This window comes from Bactrocera dorsalis, chromosome 2 (genome assembly GCF_023373825.1).
Source record: "Bactrocera dorsalis isolate Fly_Bdor chromosome 2, ASM2337382v1, whole genome shotgun sequence".
In the NCBI taxonomy this organism is placed as follows: Eukaryota; Metazoa; Arthropoda; class Insecta; order Diptera; family Tephritidae; genus Bactrocera; species Bactrocera dorsalis.
The window spans coordinates 39592528-39611037 of record NC_064304.1 but is presented as its reverse complement, the minus strand read 5'-3'; the positions used below and the strand labels follow the sequence as shown (position 1 = coordinate 39611037).

Below are 18510 nucleotides of genomic sequence, written 5' to 3'. Positions count from 1 at the left end.
GAAAGAAAAAAAGCACATTTCACCAATAACTGATGGTACTCATGCCACTGTAAAACATTCTCTTTCACGAAAGCGCTTTTCATTGAGTACAGCTTGGCATTGTTTGCCATTTAGTTTAACTGGCGCAGCTGGAGATTGACTTCAGCTACGAATAATAGAGCAAACGGGATAAGAAACGTGACCCCTGTGCACTAGCTTGCAAGCAAATACATATGTATGTATGCACATATGACTGTGTGAATGTGTGAAACTCAGCTTTAAGTCATAGCTGGATAAATGGACTTGAGTTAGTACGCCGGCGACTCTTGTTGCAGATGGCCAGTGTCGCTCTGCAATAGTTGTTATTAAATTTGTAATTAAAATTTATAAAATTGCTAAAATTTTCACTTACAAAACTAGAAATCAATTATCTTTATTCAACAACAAAGTGCAACAACTAAAACAAACAAAACAACCGGGCGATTACGTATGCAAAATGTCGCTGACCACACGGCGTGTAATCACATTGCTGGCGCTTATCAACGCCTCGTGCCTAATGCTAAGTGTAAGCGCGACGGCGAATGATGAAATAAAGAATGTTCTAATACTGCTAGCGGATGACGCGGGCTTCGAGTCGGGCGCTTATCTAAACAAGTTCTGTCAGACGCCGAATCTGGACGCTCTGGCCGAACGCGGCTTGCTGTTCAATAACGCTTTCACTTCGGTGAGCAGCTGTTCGCCCAGCCGCGCACAACTTTTAACCGGTCAGGCGAGTCACAGCAATGGCATGTATGGATTGCACCAGGGCGTGCATAACTTCAATGTGTTGCCCGGCATCACATCGCTGCCGAATGTGCTGCGCGAAAAGTCCCAGGGACGGATACTTAGCGGCATCATCGGTAAGAAACATGTTGGCGCTAACGCTAATTTCCAATTTGACTTTGAGCAGACCGAGGAACAGCATTCAATCAATCAAATTGGACGCAACATAACGAGAATAAGACATTATGCGCGTGAGTTCTTTGCCAAGGCGAGCGAGGAGGCGCGTCCGTTCTTCTTGCTTGTCGGCTTTCACGATCCACATCGTTGTGGACATATAACGCCGCAATATGGTGAGTTCTGTGAGCGTTGGGGTTCCGGTGAGGAGGGTATGGGCATTATACCCGATTGGAAACCGATTTACTATGATTGGCGCAACTTGGAAGTGCCACCGCATTTGCCGGACACGGATATGGTACGTCAGGAGTTGGCCGCGCAGTATATGACCACATCGCGCTTGGATCAAGGTGTGGGTGTCGTGCTGAAAGAGCTCGCAGCTCATGGATTTGACGCCAATACTTTAGTTATTTACACATCCGATAATGGACCACCATTTCCGGGCGGACGTACGAATTTCTACGAGCATGGCGTGCGTGAACCAATGATCATTGCGGCGCCAACCGACCAGGCGCGTCGACATGAGACTACTGGTGCTATGTCTAGTCTATTGGATGTCTTCAATACAGTGCTGGATGTGTTCCACTATTATACACCTACGGCAAATACGTCCAAAGATGATGCTACGAAATCGTTATTGCCAATACTTTACAAAGAACCGCAACCGGTTGAGAGTGATGCAGTGTTTGGTAGTCAGAATTTCCACGAGGTCACAATGACCTATCCAATGCGCATGATACGCACGCGTCGTTATAAACTAATACACAATTTAAACTTTTGGTCATACTTCCCCATCGATCAAGATCTATACACATCGCCCTCCTTTCAGCAACTTTTAAACGCAACAATCGCCAAACAATCATATCCATGGTATAAGACGCTGCTAACATATTATGAACGACCGGAATGGGAGTTGTACGACGTTAAAGCGGATCCCTTGGAGCGCTACAATTTATTCGGTAAATCCAAATATCAGCGCGTATTCGAGGAGTTAAGTGCTCGTTTATTTAAGTGGCAAGTGAATACGGCGGATCCTTGGCGTTGTGCGCCACATGCAGTTCTGGAGGCACAGGGTGTGTACAGAGACAGTCCAGTATGTTTGACTTTAGGCCATGAGGCATTACGTCGCCCTCTCACTCAATATGAGAAGTATGAGTTGCTGTAATCATATTTATGCAGTTACTGTGAAGTCATATTATATTTATACTACTTCTTATATCATAATATATTTATACAAATTTCATATCATTAAAAAAATATTATACGAGTATTATAGCTTATCCTCTGTTTCTATGAAAATTAATTATATATTGTAAATGCCCTAAAACTTGAATTCGCTGAAGCGTTAAGCTGCTTCAAAATTGTTATTTTATGTTAGAATATCATCATTAATTTAGTAAAGTAGGTCTTTAATATATTTTAGTGGTGGTTGGTTGTTTGAAAAAGGAAGAACAAGAGCTCCACGCGCGCCCATCAAAAGGTCCATTGTGCTTTTGGTGTTAGCTGGAAATTGGGTTCCAACCAAGGTCCAGCAGTACTTTTAGCATACCCTTAACCACTTTTTCATGGTAGCAATCTTATTTTATTTAAAGTTTCGTGAAATTTTGAGTGAACGGGTTCAACATATGTACTTTTCTTATGATTATGATGAGAAATTGTTTGTTTCATATTCGAGCTGAGTGATTTTTATTATTATACATATATGTATGTACAATTATAAGTATACGGAAAGTCAAGAAATTACAACGCACTATTTCATGAGCCGAACAATCTGTCAAATTCTGTCTGTTCTGTTGTTCATGACGTCACGAATTAAAACATTCTTCTGTGAAATGTATACCAAGCAAGTAAGGATAGGACAAGGTGCAACCGAACATTTTATACTCTTGCAAAATCAAAGACAGGGAAACACTTTAAGATGTAAAATGTCAACCTGAGGACCGAAATCCAAGCAATTTTATGTACATATACTTTATATAACTCATATAGTACACTGACAGACACATAAAATTTATTTGAAGAACGAAAATTATTTTATGTACTATATGGGAGTTGGGTTAGTATCGACTAGACTTTATCTATTTCTCCCAATACCACATACTATTTATTAACATGCCACATACAAAAAAATAATCATATAGAGCAAAGTCACCCGGAAGTTCGAACATCTATAGTTGACTTTTGATCGAAAATATCGGTCAATGTGTGAGATATATAATTCAAATTCAGGGGCAGTACTTCTCTGACAATGGTATGTCTGTGTATCAAAAATGGGTTGAATCGCGTCAATACTTCCCTGAGCTCCCATATACCTAATGTAATGATATCGGCCAATATTTGAGCTATCTCAATAAAAATTACAGAGCATGTTTTACTCATAAGATTGTATCTTTGTGTCTAAAATAGATAAATTTGAGCGAAAACTTGAGTTACCCCCCATATAACTAATGTCGGGATTTTCGAAAATCCCGCTGACTTTACTCTATATGATTATTTTGTTTAGTATGCGGCATGTTAATAGTGTTTCCCTGGCTTTGATTCGTGTAAGTTGCAAAAGTATAATACATACATGTGTTCGGTTGCACCCTAACTTAGCCCTTCCTTATTTGTTCTTAACTAAAAACGGTAAACAAACTTTGATCATCTGTGTATATACATATGTCTATATAAGGTAAGTAGAAATTTTAATACGCCTACGAGTATGCTATGTTTCACCAATCATGGAGTTACTAATAAGTAAATATATGGTATACAAAATGAAGTTTACAAAATTTAAACTGTGAACCGACGGAAGTGTCATACTATTTTATAATTTTCTTAGTTATCTATTTCCCAACAACAAATTTGTTTGAAAATTATAATTTTTAAATATTAAAAAAGTGAAAGTGAAGTCTGCTAAAGAAATATTGGTTAAATAACCACCTTACCGACTTACTTCAAAGATTCAGAGCTTTGTTAGCAGATGCCAACGGCATATCCCCATGGTTTGATGGCCTAACGTCAACAGCAATGGCGACGCAACTTAATAAATGCAATTTAAAAGTCATAGCTAAAAATATCAAATTTCGAAACACATTTAGGAGTTCCCTACAAAAAGAAGTCGTTGAATGCGTTAAATCGTTGAACGAAGTTAAGATGCCAAAAAACAGGAGCTGATGGAAGATACCGGAAAGGCTGATAATTACTTTGAGAACTGAATATTCGAGTGCCCAATCGAGTAATTCTCATGCAACAAAACAATCTGACTTGTATGTAATACTTTGATTAAAGAAGAAATACAATTGTACTTAAATATTATTTCAATACATTTTTTTGTTTTTTTTTTTTATTGCAACAAATTCTGCGTCATTGGTTTAATTAAATCTAAAGTTAATATTTTAAGGGGTAATTATTTGAGACATCATAGGTAAAGATTTGGATATTCTAAATAACTGTAATCAAATAAAATGCATTTCATAAGGATTACTGTACATAAGTTCATCCATATCGAGCCGACGATTCAGACCCAACTGCTCGTTCCAGAGACTTAAATCGGCATCGGCCATAAATGACTTGTAATCCACCGGTGTCCAGCCGCCTAACGATATTTCCGGTGCCATAAACTCACCACTAGTGGTAGAATGTGGTAAGTCAGTATCGAAGAAACCATCAGACATTGCAGCATTGAAGGCACTCATGTCCACCAAAGTGGTGGACGGCAAAGCATCGCTGCTGCTATCCGAAACATCAAAATCATCCGAGCGCCGCAGTGGCATTGAATAGCCACCAAAGGGCAGAGGCGTAAATGGTGGCGTCAAATCGATTTTCTTGAGAGCCGTCTTCGACGGTGCTGTGTGGTAGGAACGCCAGCGTGGGTAATACGACGAGGCCAAGTAGTAGTTCGATGGCAATGCGCTGGACATATGCGTGGGCCACTTTGTGGGCAACGGATGATAGTAGTTCATTTTCGGGTTACGTTTATGTGGTGCTGCGTGATGTTTTGGCATTGTTGACTTGCGTTTCGGTGGCACTAAATATTAGATAGGATATTTATGAATACAGTAACAAATGTTGTCGTGTTTAACTCACCTGTGCGGAAGGTCGCTGATATTTTGGGTGCATTACTCTTCTTCTTAATGTGCGATCGCCACTTTTTGGCATCGCACTCCGCGCAAATGCAAAGCAATACAAGAAGGAGCAACAGTAGGAGTGACCTTCGTTGGCAATTCATCTTACTCCTTGTTTTCGTGATATTGTTAGAAATTTGCACTAAATTTTAGCGACTTACATGCGTTGGTTTCTTTCACTTTTATGTGTGTCTTTATTGAATCCTTGTTATTGATGTATTCATTACAATTGTAATTACTATTTGCAATTCAATTTTATTTACCGCAACTCACGTGTGCTCCAATGCTACGGTCAAGCGCAATTAGTTTTATGATCAATTTCGGCGTGACTTTACACCTGCCTTGCCATGCGCTCCATGTATGAGCCGCTCTGTAGTTGTATGCAACGGTAAAGCAAATTGTTATTCAAAGGGCGTCAACAATAAATTGGCTGGAAGCCATCGAATGCTTGCCAGAAATTGTGGTGGGTGGATAAACTTTTGTTTTGATGCGTTTTTGCAAATATTTAACTTTCTTCTGTTAATTTGTTCGTGGTAGTTAGACTGCAGGTGCAGTAGGGTGCTTTATGTTAGCTAATAATTTTTTGCTTCTGTTAATAATTTAATAAATAATTCTCTAAAAAAAACTTTTCAATTTTCGACTCAATGAATCAATTTTTATGTACATATACATAAGTATCCGAAAATCTGAATTTCAAGAACTGAATCCAATGTTGAAGGGCTCGCTTGAGAGTTAGTGCTAAATGAAACGAATGGATCCATCTTTGAAAATACTGGTATTTTTTGTGTAGTGGTATATTTTTAGATTTTTTTTAGCATTTTTCGAGGACTAGGCTTAAAACACACTTAAAAATAAATATGCATCTATTTTTTTTATAAAATATAAGTATATATATGTAGAGTATACTGTTCCTATATAATCCCAATTTTAAAGTTAAGACCATTTCTTAGAACACAATGTGATAAATTTTAAGATTTTTCGGGGTTGTGGTATTCGAAGGACTGATTAGAGTATGAACGGACGAAAGCATGCCTGTCGAATGAAATTTAAGTGTGCTCTGTCCAATCCACAAAAATGGAAACCCCCCAATCTGCGCCAACTATCGTGGAATAAGCTTCCTCAACTACGCATATAAGGTTCTATCGAGCGTATTGTGTGAAAGATTAAAGCCCACTGAAAACAATGAACAAAGACCAAACTCTATAAATTACTCATTATTTTTGTAAAAAGGCATGGACGATGACAACATCAAACACGAGTTTTCGAGAGAAGGTTCTGCGGAAGATTCATGGTCCTTGGCGCATTTGCAACGGCGAATATCGCATTCGATGGAGTTCACGAATTAGACACATCGGATACCCTGGATAGGTCATGTTGTCCGAAAGTATGAAAACACTCCAGCTCTGATATTATTCCACGCAGTATTCGCCGGGGGAAGCAGAAAAAGAGGAAGACCTCCACGCCGTCGAAAATCCAGGTGGAGAAGGACCTGGCTACACTTGGAATACCCAATTTGCGCAAAACAGCGAAAAGAAAGAACGACTGGAGCGCTGTTGCTGCGCAACTGCGTAAGCGGTGACTACGCCATTAAAGAAGAATAATGTTTTTTAAAAAGAAATAAATCAAAAGTAATTTAATATTATGGCCATGAACCTAGCTTTTTTTATAAACATAAGGGTTTGCCATATTCTTCCATGACGTCAATCGTATTGGACTATATGGATAAACGACCATGCAATCCCACGAAAAATGCGCACATAAAAATTTTACTTCAATAAATCCGTCTTGTAGAAACCAAAGATCGTTCACATCAACATCAATGCAGCTACGAAGAAGTCATTGATAATGGAGCTTTCCCCACTGCATTTTTTTTTAAAGAAATATTGACCAATGATTCTCTCTCTCTATAAGCACACCGCACAGTGACTTTTTGAGGATGTAACAGCGTCTCAACAATGGCTGAATTATTATCACGACAAATGCGTCAATTATGTTTATTAACGAACCTTTTCAACCAGAAGTGAGTTTCATCATTGATTAAAAATTTTTGGTAAAAATAGAAATCGCAGGTCAGCTCGTTTTGAGCCTTAAAGGCCATTCGGTATAATTTTTTGCACGAGATCCTTCCGTAAAATCTTTCATAAAGTGGATGGCTATAGTGCTCGCCATGGCGGATCCTCGACTATAGGCTGAATCATTTATTTATTAGTTATGTATATCATAAAGCTTTTTCCAGGTTAGTTTCGACTTGAAAATTTAGAATTTGTAGCGAACATTAAGTGAAATAGATTAGCCAAGATTTATAAATAATACATATATTTGAGAGCTAGCGGCAGGAATGTATAATTTCTAAATATGTCAAGATCTAACTTCTCTAAAAATTAATGGTAGAATTTCGTGTGATACCACAAAAGTTCGTTTAGGGAAAACCCCGGATAATTGAGTAAACTCTAAAGATTGTTATTTTAATTTGATTTTCGCCCGACAATATTTGATTGTTTTTGCTATGCGTTATCAAAGTCTTCAACACAAAAGATTTAATTATTCAATGTTTTTAGGGAAAAGTTGGTAAACAATTTATAGATCCGTATATTACTAAAGTTCTTTTTAGCACTTTGATCTATATTGGAATCTATTTCCGTAATATAGAACCCTACCTACGAAATGCCAACATATCGACACTCGGTAATTTCCGTTCGTAACGGTTTACATCTCTCACGTCGGTTCGGCGGGAGGGGAGTATTCGTTGGTTTAATTATTAATACCTAAAGCAGTTTTATATCACCTTCAATGTGAATAACAATTCTCCAACATTATAAATACAAGTTAATTTATAGAAATATTTGATCATTTTATTAAAATACTTGTATAGTCTTTTAGTTTCTCTAAATTCGCTCATAATACTTTTAAAAATCAGTTCCAATGCTGCACTTAACGGTTTTGCTCCTAGTAATATGCCGAATTTGAGTAGAGTGGATTAAAATTGTTCGGCAATGTGTATATCTCATCCGGACGTCCGTTGAAAAGGAAGGGTCGCTTTAGTAACGTCATTTTCGAGTCCTGCTGAAGCGACTGCAAAGCAGACTGAGGTGATGTCGATGGGCCAAACGCGCCATGTGACGAATAACTGCTCGCAATATTCGCAGCCGTCGGTCTATGAGCGCCGACAAAAGCAAACGCTGAGGATAACGGTGACGGAGGGCGCATACCGAACGGATTAACATTATTAAAGTTAGCGGAGTTTTGAAAATCATTTGGGGTGCCACCCATTTGATAAATATTTGTAGGTTTACCATTCGCCACAAAATTCAGTGGTATATTCAAAACCGGGCTAATAGCTGGTACCGTAAATGGTTGGAAAGGGGGCAGGTCAGGTTGAGCCGATGTAAAGCCTAGGCCTGGCATGAGCATGTAAGGCATTGGAGCGAAACGCATGAAGTAGATTTGTGAATTACGAGCGGTAGCTGCACTGGGACCACTTGACGGTGTGGTGTCGAAATGTGTAGATTGTGCTCTGTGATCACCAGCTGCACGGGGCATTGGTTCTTCGATTTCATTACCACTAGGGCCGGCATAACCTGAATAGAGCAGGTCTGTGGGTGCGAAATACATCGGAAACGGTATGAAAACTGGCTGCGGATAGCTGAAGAACGGCATAAGTCGTGGTGTCACCAATGGTGGTAGTGCGCCACCACCACCGATTGCACCATAAGGGTTGTAAGGAAAATTAGTCAACATCCCTGGCATATGGGCGAATGGCGGATTGGTAGCCACATATGGATTCCATGGCAAGTTATTGCCAGTGGTCAAACGTGGTTCTGCCTTTAAGTCACTCAAATATTGATAAGGATCATTCAGCTCCTCATCTACGCCAACGTCTTTCATGATGTACTCATGATTGACTGGATTATTGCTGCCACTTGTTGTTATTGTTGATAGTTGTGATAGTGTTGACAACATTTGTTCCGGTTGTTCGTGTGGACGCAGCTGTGGGTTGGTGTTCTGTTGATTCATGCTGTGATGAATTTCTGCTGCTTGTTGTTGTTGTTGCTGCTGTTGCAGTGGATGTTGTTGTTGTTGCATATGTGCTTGTTGTTGTTGTGCGACTATTTGCTGTTGTTGTGCTGGATTTTTATGTGTTGATGGTATACTACCGCCAGCAACCTTCGTTGGATTGAGCAGTGAAAGCAAGGTGAAGGATATGAAGAGCAGTGCTCTCAGCCTATAACTGTTTCTATTAAGTTGCAGTAACATTTTGTCAAATTCCCAAGTAGCTGGAAGAAAAATAAAATTTGTTGTTGTCAAAATTTGTTTTTTAAAATTAAATTGATTTAATTAAAAATATCGAAAGGTGATGCCGATCAAAATTTCCTTACACGGAAAATTAAAGCGGTTAGGTCAGTCGCTGAAAAAAGTTCTTACTCTGAGAATTTATATTGGGAGAAAGGAAAGCGGGCTCGAGCTCGGCTCAGGCTTATATTTAATTGGGGAGTTTTACAAGATGACATCTATAGACGACGGTCATTCTAAGAACTCGCGCTTCAATGTATTCGAAAATTGCTGAATTGCCTTGAATACAAATGCGGAAAAGGACCCATACCCAATTTCATGAACCTTCTTTATTACATAATAAGTATTCCATATAGAACTTGATTTTGATCGGTGAATTTATATGACAGATCTTTATTATAGTGGTGCGATATTGGCGGTTATGAGAAATGCGTGGCTGCTTAAGGCCAAAAGAACGTTTGCAAAACTTCAGATCGATATTTCAAAAACTGAAGGACTAGTTTGCGAAAAAATATTACAGCTGTGTGAATTGACGTTTAGCAATACCAAAAGCTCCGTCAGGATCGGAAAGGACCTCTCCGAGCCGTTCAATACCAAACGATGTTTCAGGCAAGGAGACCCTATCGTGCGACTACTCTTGGAGAAAATAATTCGAGCTGCAGAATGAAATAGGGAAATTACCATCTTTTATAAGAGTGTACGGCTGCTGGCGTAAGCCGATGATATTGATATCATTGGCCTCAACAATCACGGTGTTTGTAAGACAAAATATCACCTGTCAACAAACAAACGTCGCACTAGCGACTTGGCTCTCACGTTACTGTTGACAGTCATAACTTCGAAATCGTAGATAATTTCGTCTATCTTGGAACCAGTATTGACACCAACAACAATGTCAGCCTCCATCGCAGAATAACTCTTCCTAAAATATACTACTACAGACTGAGTAGGCAATTGAGAAGTAAAGTCCTCTCTCGACGAACAGAGATCAAACTCTATAAATCATTCCTATCCGTATGCTATATGGTGCAGAGGCATTGACGATGATAACATCTGATGAGTCGACGTTACGAGTTTTCGAGAGAAAAGTTCTGCGAAAGATTTATGATCCTTTGCGCATTGGCAGATAATGCTAGTGTGGAGATAAAGTTAAAATTTGTAATGGTTTTAAGGTTTAAAGTTTTACGCGTCGAAGATGATTGATCTAAAACGGATTGAAGAGGCAAAAACAATCACCAAATGAATACTATTTTTAGGACCCTATAACCCAGTTAAAGTATATTATCTACAGGCAAATTCCACATATTACTTAAAACACATCTGATTGTGGCTCAGGTCCGCCCCAGAAAAAAGTTGTACAGAATTTCCATACAATACTAATAGTAAAAATACCCCCTTAGCTTTTTTTTATTATTATGTTTACAGTTTTAACTTAAATGAAATATATGTAAATGCATGTCAATCTCAATCTATAGTTATACAATATATTGATGACCATATCCCCAGATAAACCATACAAAAATTAAACCCATCTTTTAATGCGATAGCAGCATTGCGGTTTGCAAAATTGCTTATTAAGTAATCTCGTCACGTGACGAATGCATCTGCAGCGATAACCGTAAACAATGAATCTGCGAGCTCATTTCGATTAGCCATTGCTTATAAAGGGTGATTTTTTAAGAGCTTGATAACTTTTTTTAAAAAAAAAACGCATAAAATTAGCAAAATCTCATCGGTTCTTTATTTGAAACGTTAGATTGGTTCATGACATTTACTTTTTGAAGATAATTTCATTTAAATGTTGACCGCGGCTGCGTCTTAGGTGGTCCATTCGGAAAGTCCAATTTTGGGCAACTTTTTCGAGCATTTCGGCCGGAATAGCCCGAATTTCTTCGGAAATGTTGTCTTCCAAAGCTGGAATAGTTGCTGGCTTATTTCTGTAGACTTTAGACTTGACGTAGCCCCACAAAAAATAGTCTAAAGGCGTTAAATCGCATGATCTTGGTGGCCAACTTACGGGTCCATTTCTTGAGATGAATTGTTGTCCGAAGTTTTCCCTCAAAATGGCCATAGAATCGCGAGCTGTGTGGCATGTAGCGCCATCTTGTTGAAACCACATGTCAACCAAGTTCAGTTCTTCCATTTTTGGCAACAAAAAGTTTGTTAGCATCGAACGATAGCGATCGCCATTCACCGTAACGTTGCGTCCAACAGCATCTTTGAAAAAATACGGTCCAATGATTCCACCAGCATGGGCAGTTCTTGAACGGCTTCTGGTTGCTCTTCACCCCAAATGCGGCAATTTTGCTTATTTACGTAGCCATTCAACCAGAAATGAGCCTCATCGCTGAAATAACCATAAATCGGACGTAAAGCGCGAAACACATTTCGAACCGAACACTGATTTTGGTAATAAAATTCAATGATTTGCAAGCGTTGCTCGTTAGTAAGTCTATTCATGATGAAATGTCAAAGCATACTGAGCATCTTTCTCTTTGACACCATGTCTGAAATCCCACGTGATCTGTCAAATACTAATGCATGAAAATCCTAACCTCAAAAAAATCACCCGTTACTACGTCAGTGCAGGCAAGTCAGCATTTCAATGGCCCGACCGTGACTTAGCACTTCAAACGGCCCATCAGTGCAAGTAGAGTAATCCTCGATGCTTAAATCGCGTAAGTCGGCCGATTAATACTTACGAACGTTACCTTTATTTACATAGATACGCTGTCTAGTATTCGTGTTAAGACAACTAACCATTTATACTTACTATATATGAGTGTGTATGTTTCATATCAGCCATGAGATAATACGGCGACTACATGTGTACATACATATGTAGTTATTAGCTAACAGTTCATTCTTTACCGGTACAAAATCCATTGCTCTAGTAGACCCGCAACTTTCCTCTGCCTCTTTACGCGTTTCTTTTTCTTTTTCTATGTTTTTCTTTGACTATAAGCAAATGTGGGCTATGCGTTCATAAATGCTTGCTGTAATATTTGCTTGATTCCCCTTACGTTTTTATGGTTTTGTGATTATTTTTAGCGCCAGCTATTCTCGAAATTACCTCATACAGTGACAAGTGTTGTCACCTGCTTAAAACTAATGCTGTTATATGAGCAGCAAACTTATCATTTGTGCACTAGGGTTGTTCCTGCATTAAATGTTTGATATCAAATGTCGAGAATTCGGCTCAAAAAGTGACATTTTCAGTTGAGAATAAGTTTGAGATGCAAACAGATCTCAAACAATATTTTGTTGAGTTAATGTTGACACAAATGTCTAAGATCGATATAAAACGATTTAATCGACCAGTGCTTGACCCTAGAGACATCTATTGGAAAACGGCGGAAGCAAAGTTGTAGACCTTTCTTGCTAAATTGAAACCTACTATACAGAATAAATGATTAATTATGATTATTTAAAATTACCAAATATCTCTTTCATTTCCCGAATAACTATTCTTCATATATCTGTTAGTCATGGTATATACGGAAGAGTTTTCCATAAACTTACTAGATCGATATCGAATGTACATACATAAATACTATTTCTCCAAAATGGAAACCACCATTTTTGATCTATTTTTCAGGCAATAAAAAAAAATAATACTTTAACTATAATTAGGATTTTTTTAATTTTTTCCTAAAAAAATTACTTTTTTTAGAAACCAAAATTTGTCAATAAAATGTAAAATTTCAATAGTTGCTCAAACATTACTTGTATTCATCTATAGATACAATATAATATTTTCTTTTTGGTTTTTGGCTTTGAGACAATTTTAAGTAAAAAATGCTCGTTCGCCGACAGATGCCTTTTTCAGAGGTCCTTTCGAAGATCAGCTAAGTATGCGAGCGTATTCAAAATTATTTAAAATTAATCTCCCATTATAAAAGTTTAGGAAATTTTGTAAATTCGATGTCTTTTATTTTTTGTTAAATAAAATACCTATTAAAAAATACCCATTAAAAAAAAAAATCAGCAAAAAGGCATTTTTTCTGACTTGCAAGTGCATATAAGCTCTTAACGAAAGTGTTTTATTATTAATATTAGTATATTGCAAACAATTCGATAAGCAGAATTATTTGCGAATAAAAAAAAAACACTTCGGCGGCATATGTGCACCCCCAATGCACTTAAAAATCAAGGTATACGAACAGTGCAAAATAACTTGCATGCATGCAACATATTGCACAGTATGACATAACATCAACTGCATGTCATTTCTTGGAAAGCTATGTAACAAATTCATTTATTTTTAAATACAATTTTCTTTTTTTAATAAACAGTGAAAATTACTTTTGAGCAATCCATAACATATGTATGTACATTGTCACATCACTTTTCATACATTTTCAAGCGAACGAAAAACGATATACAATAGTATAATGTAATAGAAACCACTCACAATGGAATTAAATTTGAGCTTTGGTTATAATTGACAACGGAAGCTGAAAATTTTTTGCGACGTACATATACATACAAGTAGTATAAGTAATATGATGTATTCGATCGTAAACTATAAAAAACTCGATTTCGATTTTTTTTTGATTTCTGCATTTTTGATAACGATATGTATGTATGTATTGCTATTTTTGTATATATGTATATTTGGTATATCTAAGCTTCATAATAATAATAATACTAACCTTCGTTTCGTTATAATGGTTAGATGTGTGTACTACTACTTATTACGACAAGGGTTGAAAAGCCTTTGACCCAAAAATATGACTTTATACAACAAAATCATCTCCTACTAGAGTAATGCTTTTTTTTTTGTAACTTTTTCCAATATATCGATGCGCTTTGAACTGCGTGAAGTTTCGTGGTCTTCAAAATAAGCTTTTGCGAAAGTCGAGACCTTATTTTAGTAAGAAATTCTAAAGTATAAGAACGAAGAAATAGTCGCTTAAAGCTATGCGTGAGTATAATTTTCATATCAATTCCATTTGCTTATAGGTCGTGTTAAATGCTGGATAAGTCGGAGGCTGGACTTGGTCAAATGAGCAATGCAGCAAAGTTTTTATTTCATTTGAAAAAAATTCTTCAATGATAGCAGCTAAACGTTACTTGAGATGCCAATGATATTTACTAACTCACTCTTTACAGCTCATGTACGTGCCAGGAAATAGCTAAAACTATTCCAAATCGACTTAAAACTTGTAGGTCTTTCCATTTGAAAGACAACATTTGGGAGCACACTACATATTGTGCGATATCCTCATATAATTACATACATACACTAGTTTGCGGAATTTGATATCAGAAAATCTAGAGGGCCGCACCTAGAGACCATCGTGCATCTAAAAACTTGCGATTGGAAATATGCTCTGTGCTTTGTTTTTAAATCATTAATAATGTTTCCTGACGTTTTCACTTTGATTAAATCTTTTTCGAAATTGTTATATAGCGCTCCAATCCTCCAGTGGTACAAAGCCTTCAAAGACGTTCAAGAGATCGTTGAAGACATGCCCCGTTCCAGACGATCTCCAACCTCTTAACTGATGAAAATATATATTAAAAAAGTGAAGGATATGGTGCTTGAAAATGGGCAGACAAATGTTAGAGAGATGGCAAGAGAGTTCGTCCCCGAGAGATGACTCCGTTCGAATGATTTTGGCGTATATTTCGGGTATGAAATGCGTTATTGCTCAACTCGTCTCGATAAAGTTGAATTTTTTTTCAAAAAGAGTACCGCAAACGGGTCTCTTTGGACACGCTTGGTCGTGCGAATTCCGATCCCTTATTCCAGGAGAGCATTATAACTGAAGATGAGACATGGGTTTATGAGTTTGCAAACAAGTCAACAATTAAACAAAAAAAAACACGTCAATACCGCTCCAAAATCAAGGTGATGCTCTTTTTTTTCGACATTCGTGGTTTGGTGCATCATGAATTTGTTTCGGAGGGACAAATGGTGAATAAGGAGTTCTATTTGGTCGCATTGAGGCGTTTCAGAACATCCGTCGAAAACGGCCATAATTGGGAAGAACAATTCATGGGTTTTAGGCGATGATAATCGAGCCACGATTGTGACCGAATTTAAAGTCAGAAACAAGTCAATGAATACCATTGATCAACCATGAAACCAAAAGTTGGTACATATTATTACCCGAGGGAACGAAAGCGATTTTTAATTACGAAATATCTTCAAGAAATTTGGGTAAGATAATATTGTAAGACAACGGTTTAATCTCCGAACAAATTGTTTAGATCACACTGTTATAGCATTTGGTTGTCACAAAAACAGAACGACCCAAATGAAGTCCTTGGAAAACTTGTCTATTTACGAAGGGTATTATTATTATGCAATATATTGCTTATGCAAGGTGCCAGCGAAGTCAATGTTTTTTTCTTAATTATTAACTTTTATCGTATACTTAATAAAATAATCTTTAAAGTTAAAAATTTAGACACATTGTCAACTAAAATGCAAAAAAAACGTAACATCACTCTTCATAGGATTATAGGCGAAGGAAAAATGATACAATAGATAGCACTTATATTGAAAAAATTTCAATTTTGGTTATAAATTGGTTATACATATATTGATTAAATATTGGTTGTATCCGATAGCGGAAAAAGCTCAAATTTGATTTTTTGTTGACACGATGTTTTGCATTTTAGGTGACGTTATATAAAACCTTTAACTATAAAAAATAATTTTAGAAGAAGTTTAAAAGCAAAAGTCATGAAAATGTATTTTTCTTCGAATGAAAAAATTTATTTCAAAACATAACATTTGCAAAAAACGTTTCGTTAGATAAAAAATTATTAAGTTTCTTTAAATTGTTTAATATTTAATAAAACTTTGTGCAAATTCTCACAGTGAAATATTTTTGTAAAATCCATATTTTACAAATTGCAGTAAAATGTTAATTTAATTTTTTCAACTTTTCAAACATGTTAAATTATTTTATTTTTAAAATAAAAAAAATTATTTTATATTTCAAATAAAGTTATAAAACACATTATTCATTTCTCTTCGAATATTCTTAATTTTCATTGAATTAATTGTAAAATTGTGTTCACCTTTCTTGTAAAGAAAAATATTCCAACTTTCAACACTTATTTGTACACTCGAAAGTACTGCGCACTGCAAACCGCGAAATTAAAATGACTTCACATTGGCGCTGAGACAGTTCTTTATATTTGCGCAGAGGCGCATGCGCAACGTCATCGTGTTAGCACGAAAGGAAAACAGCTGGCCGTAAGATGTGCCCACTTTGATATTAAGACGCGTATTCTTGTAAACACAAATAAACAGGCCAATCAAAAGCTCATTTACATGTTTTTAAAGGCAGAAAGAGTGGCTTGTGGTGGTCAATTATGAGGAATTGGGTGGTTATACTGGTAAGTATAAGGTAGAAAATTCTATAAAAGACAGCTACTTACAGTTAATTGAATGTCATGCGTATATCTGATTACAGATATATTACACAATATTTTTCTGTTCTGATTCCGCTTGATTATTGCAAAATTAATATTGTTTTCTTTCTGTTGAATATTTAAGACATTTATTGTAAATCTTTGCGAAATTCCCCACCGACAGCGCTGTCGAACTTAGTATAGCTACATATTAGTAAAATATATATTCAGGCGCTCGGTTTGAACGTACATCTTTTCTTCAAATTGCTTCGATCGCCGTCGTGCTTTTCCAATCTATAAGGAAACCTTATATGTACATATATCAAACAGCCCTCGTATATTTTCTGACTGCTGATGGCGCTACTGTGTTCCGCCTCTTTTCTGATTAAAAATGCAATATGATAATATTTCAAATCAAAGGGTGTGACAGCAAATGATCTCTAAGCCTCTTCTTGTTATTCAAAATGTGGAATTAGTGAAAAGCAATTATCTGTCACGAAGGTGTAAAGTCTTTTATTGCCGCGATACTTTTGTGCATATCAACATAGCATATCTATGTATACAGATTTGAGCAAGTGGAGTATCTACGATTTCGTTAGATTATCATGCCATCTTTATTAGATCTTAGTATGCACATGACATTCGTGTAGTCTAAGCCTTAAGTGCACTAAAAAAATTTAAGATGTTGTTGGCGCTAATGAGCTGAAGGTCATTGGCTCTGCCATTAGAACTAGGGCTCCCAAGGTATTCAGTTCAGTGTGGGATTAAAGTAAGAGTGCACGTATATAATGCATATTGCCAACATAATTGGCATAATTTGTTTTTAATTGGTGTAGAAATGCAAGCCTGGTCATATTTTTATTATTTAAGAAGATTTTCTGGTAGTAATTTTTATTCTGTGATTCTCACAAATTAAGTTAAATTGTTCGCAAATTCCTCATTTTTATCATTATTATTAAGTTTTTGCATTTATTATGAAAATTGGTTGAGGAGTTTGCCTTTCTTGGGTGGCGCTATTGCTTTGAGTTAGATCATCCAACTCCAGATTTAGTTGAATTAGTAATGGCAATGTGAAATCACTTTTGATAATGTTAAAAATATATTTTAGGGTTTTTTTTTTTAATTACAGGAATCCTTTTCACACACTAAATCAAAGAGGTGTGTTGTTAAATAAGCAGTTTTTCAATAGGAACGCTACAAAAGTAGATCAATGGGGACAGCAAACGACGCCATATTTTCTTCCGCTCTTTTGACATTTCTATTCAGTAAGGCTTGCCATTTCATCATGGAAAGATATACGAGCCAACAATGAGTCAAAATTATAAAAATTTTCACCAAAATTCGAAGTTAGTGGCCTCAACTTTAAGAGCCCTACGTCGAATTTATGGTCGTCATTATCATCTTGTCAGATCAACAATTGAGCGTCTAATGGAAAAATTTTAATTCACAAGCACAGTAAAAAATGTTCCCGTGCCAGTGAGACAAAGAAGCGCCCATAGTGTCAAGAATATTGCTGCCGCTAAGGCATCAATTGAGGAAAATCCATATCACGTCCTTCTCAAACGTTGGGCATCTCTGTCGTTGTGCGAATTTTGTGAAGAGATCTTGGCCTACATCCTTATAAGATCAAATTGACGCAAGAACTGAAGCCGCTTGATCACCATAATCGTTGCGTGTTCGTGAATTAGGCTGAGTAACAACATAAAAATTATCCGGATTTTCATAGAAAAATCATCTTAAGCGATGAGGCTCATTTCTGGCTGAATGGCTTTGTCAATAAGAAATTTTTCAAGCTTGACAATCAAAAGATCGAAATCTGGAGAAT

The 18510-nt window shown here is 36.7% G+C and overlaps 3 protein-coding genes across 3 annotated transcripts; 1 reads left to right on the top strand and 2 right to left on the bottom strand.

The window, feature by feature from the left end:
• Positions 1–275: 275 nt before the first annotated feature.
• LOC105222132 (N-sulphoglucosamine sulphohydrolase) lies at positions 276–2195 on the top strand. The gene has a single exon (XM_011199333.4). The coding sequence runs from the start codon at positions 476–478 to the stop codon at positions 2078–2080; it is 1605 nt and encodes a 534-aa protein (XP_011197635.2). The 5' UTR covers positions 276–475; the 3' UTR covers positions 2081–2195.
• A 2069-nt stretch (positions 2196–4264) lies between these two features.
• On the bottom strand, positions 4265–5579 carry LOC105222131 (uncharacterized). Its single transcript, XM_011199332.3, has 2 exons — positions 4984–5579; positions 4265–4924 (listed from the first exon to the last, which is right to left on the bottom strand). Exons 1-2 carry the CDS (start codon positions 5123–5125, stop codon positions 4353–4355), a joined length of 714 nt encoding a protein of 237 aa, XP_011197634.2. The 5' UTR covers positions 5126–5579; the 3' UTR covers positions 4265–4352.
• Positions 5580–7834: 2255 nt separating this feature from the next.
• LOC105222129 (ataxin-2 homolog) lies at positions 7835–16510 on the bottom strand. The gene is made up of 2 exons (XM_011199331.4): positions 16350–16510; positions 7835–9295 (listed from the first exon to the last, which is right to left on the bottom strand). The coding sequence occupies exon 2, from the start codon at positions 9273–9275 to the stop codon at positions 7968–7970; it is 1308 nt and encodes a 435-aa protein (XP_011197633.2). The 5' UTR covers positions 9276–9295; positions 16350–16510; the 3' UTR covers positions 7835–7967.
• Between the last annotated feature and the right edge of the window lie 2000 nt (positions 16511–18510).

Bases quoted from the DNA above. Each gene is read 5' to 3' on its own strand.
- LOC105222132 (XM_011199333.4), top strand. From the start codon at position 476: ATGTCGCTGACCACACGGCGTGTAATCACATTGCTGGCGCTTATCAAC.
- LOC105222129 (XM_011199331.4), bottom strand. From the start codon at position 9,275: ATGTTACTGCAACTTAATAGAAACAGTTATAGGCTGAGAGCACTGCTC.
- LOC105222131 (XM_011199332.3), bottom strand. From the start codon at position 5,125: ATGAATTGCCAACGAAGGTCACTCCTACTGTTGCTCCTTCTTGTATTG. The intron at 4,925-4,983 runs GTGAGTTAAACA...TCTAATATTTAG, and splicing joins ATCAGCGACCTTCCGCACAG to TGCCACCGAAACGCAAGTCA.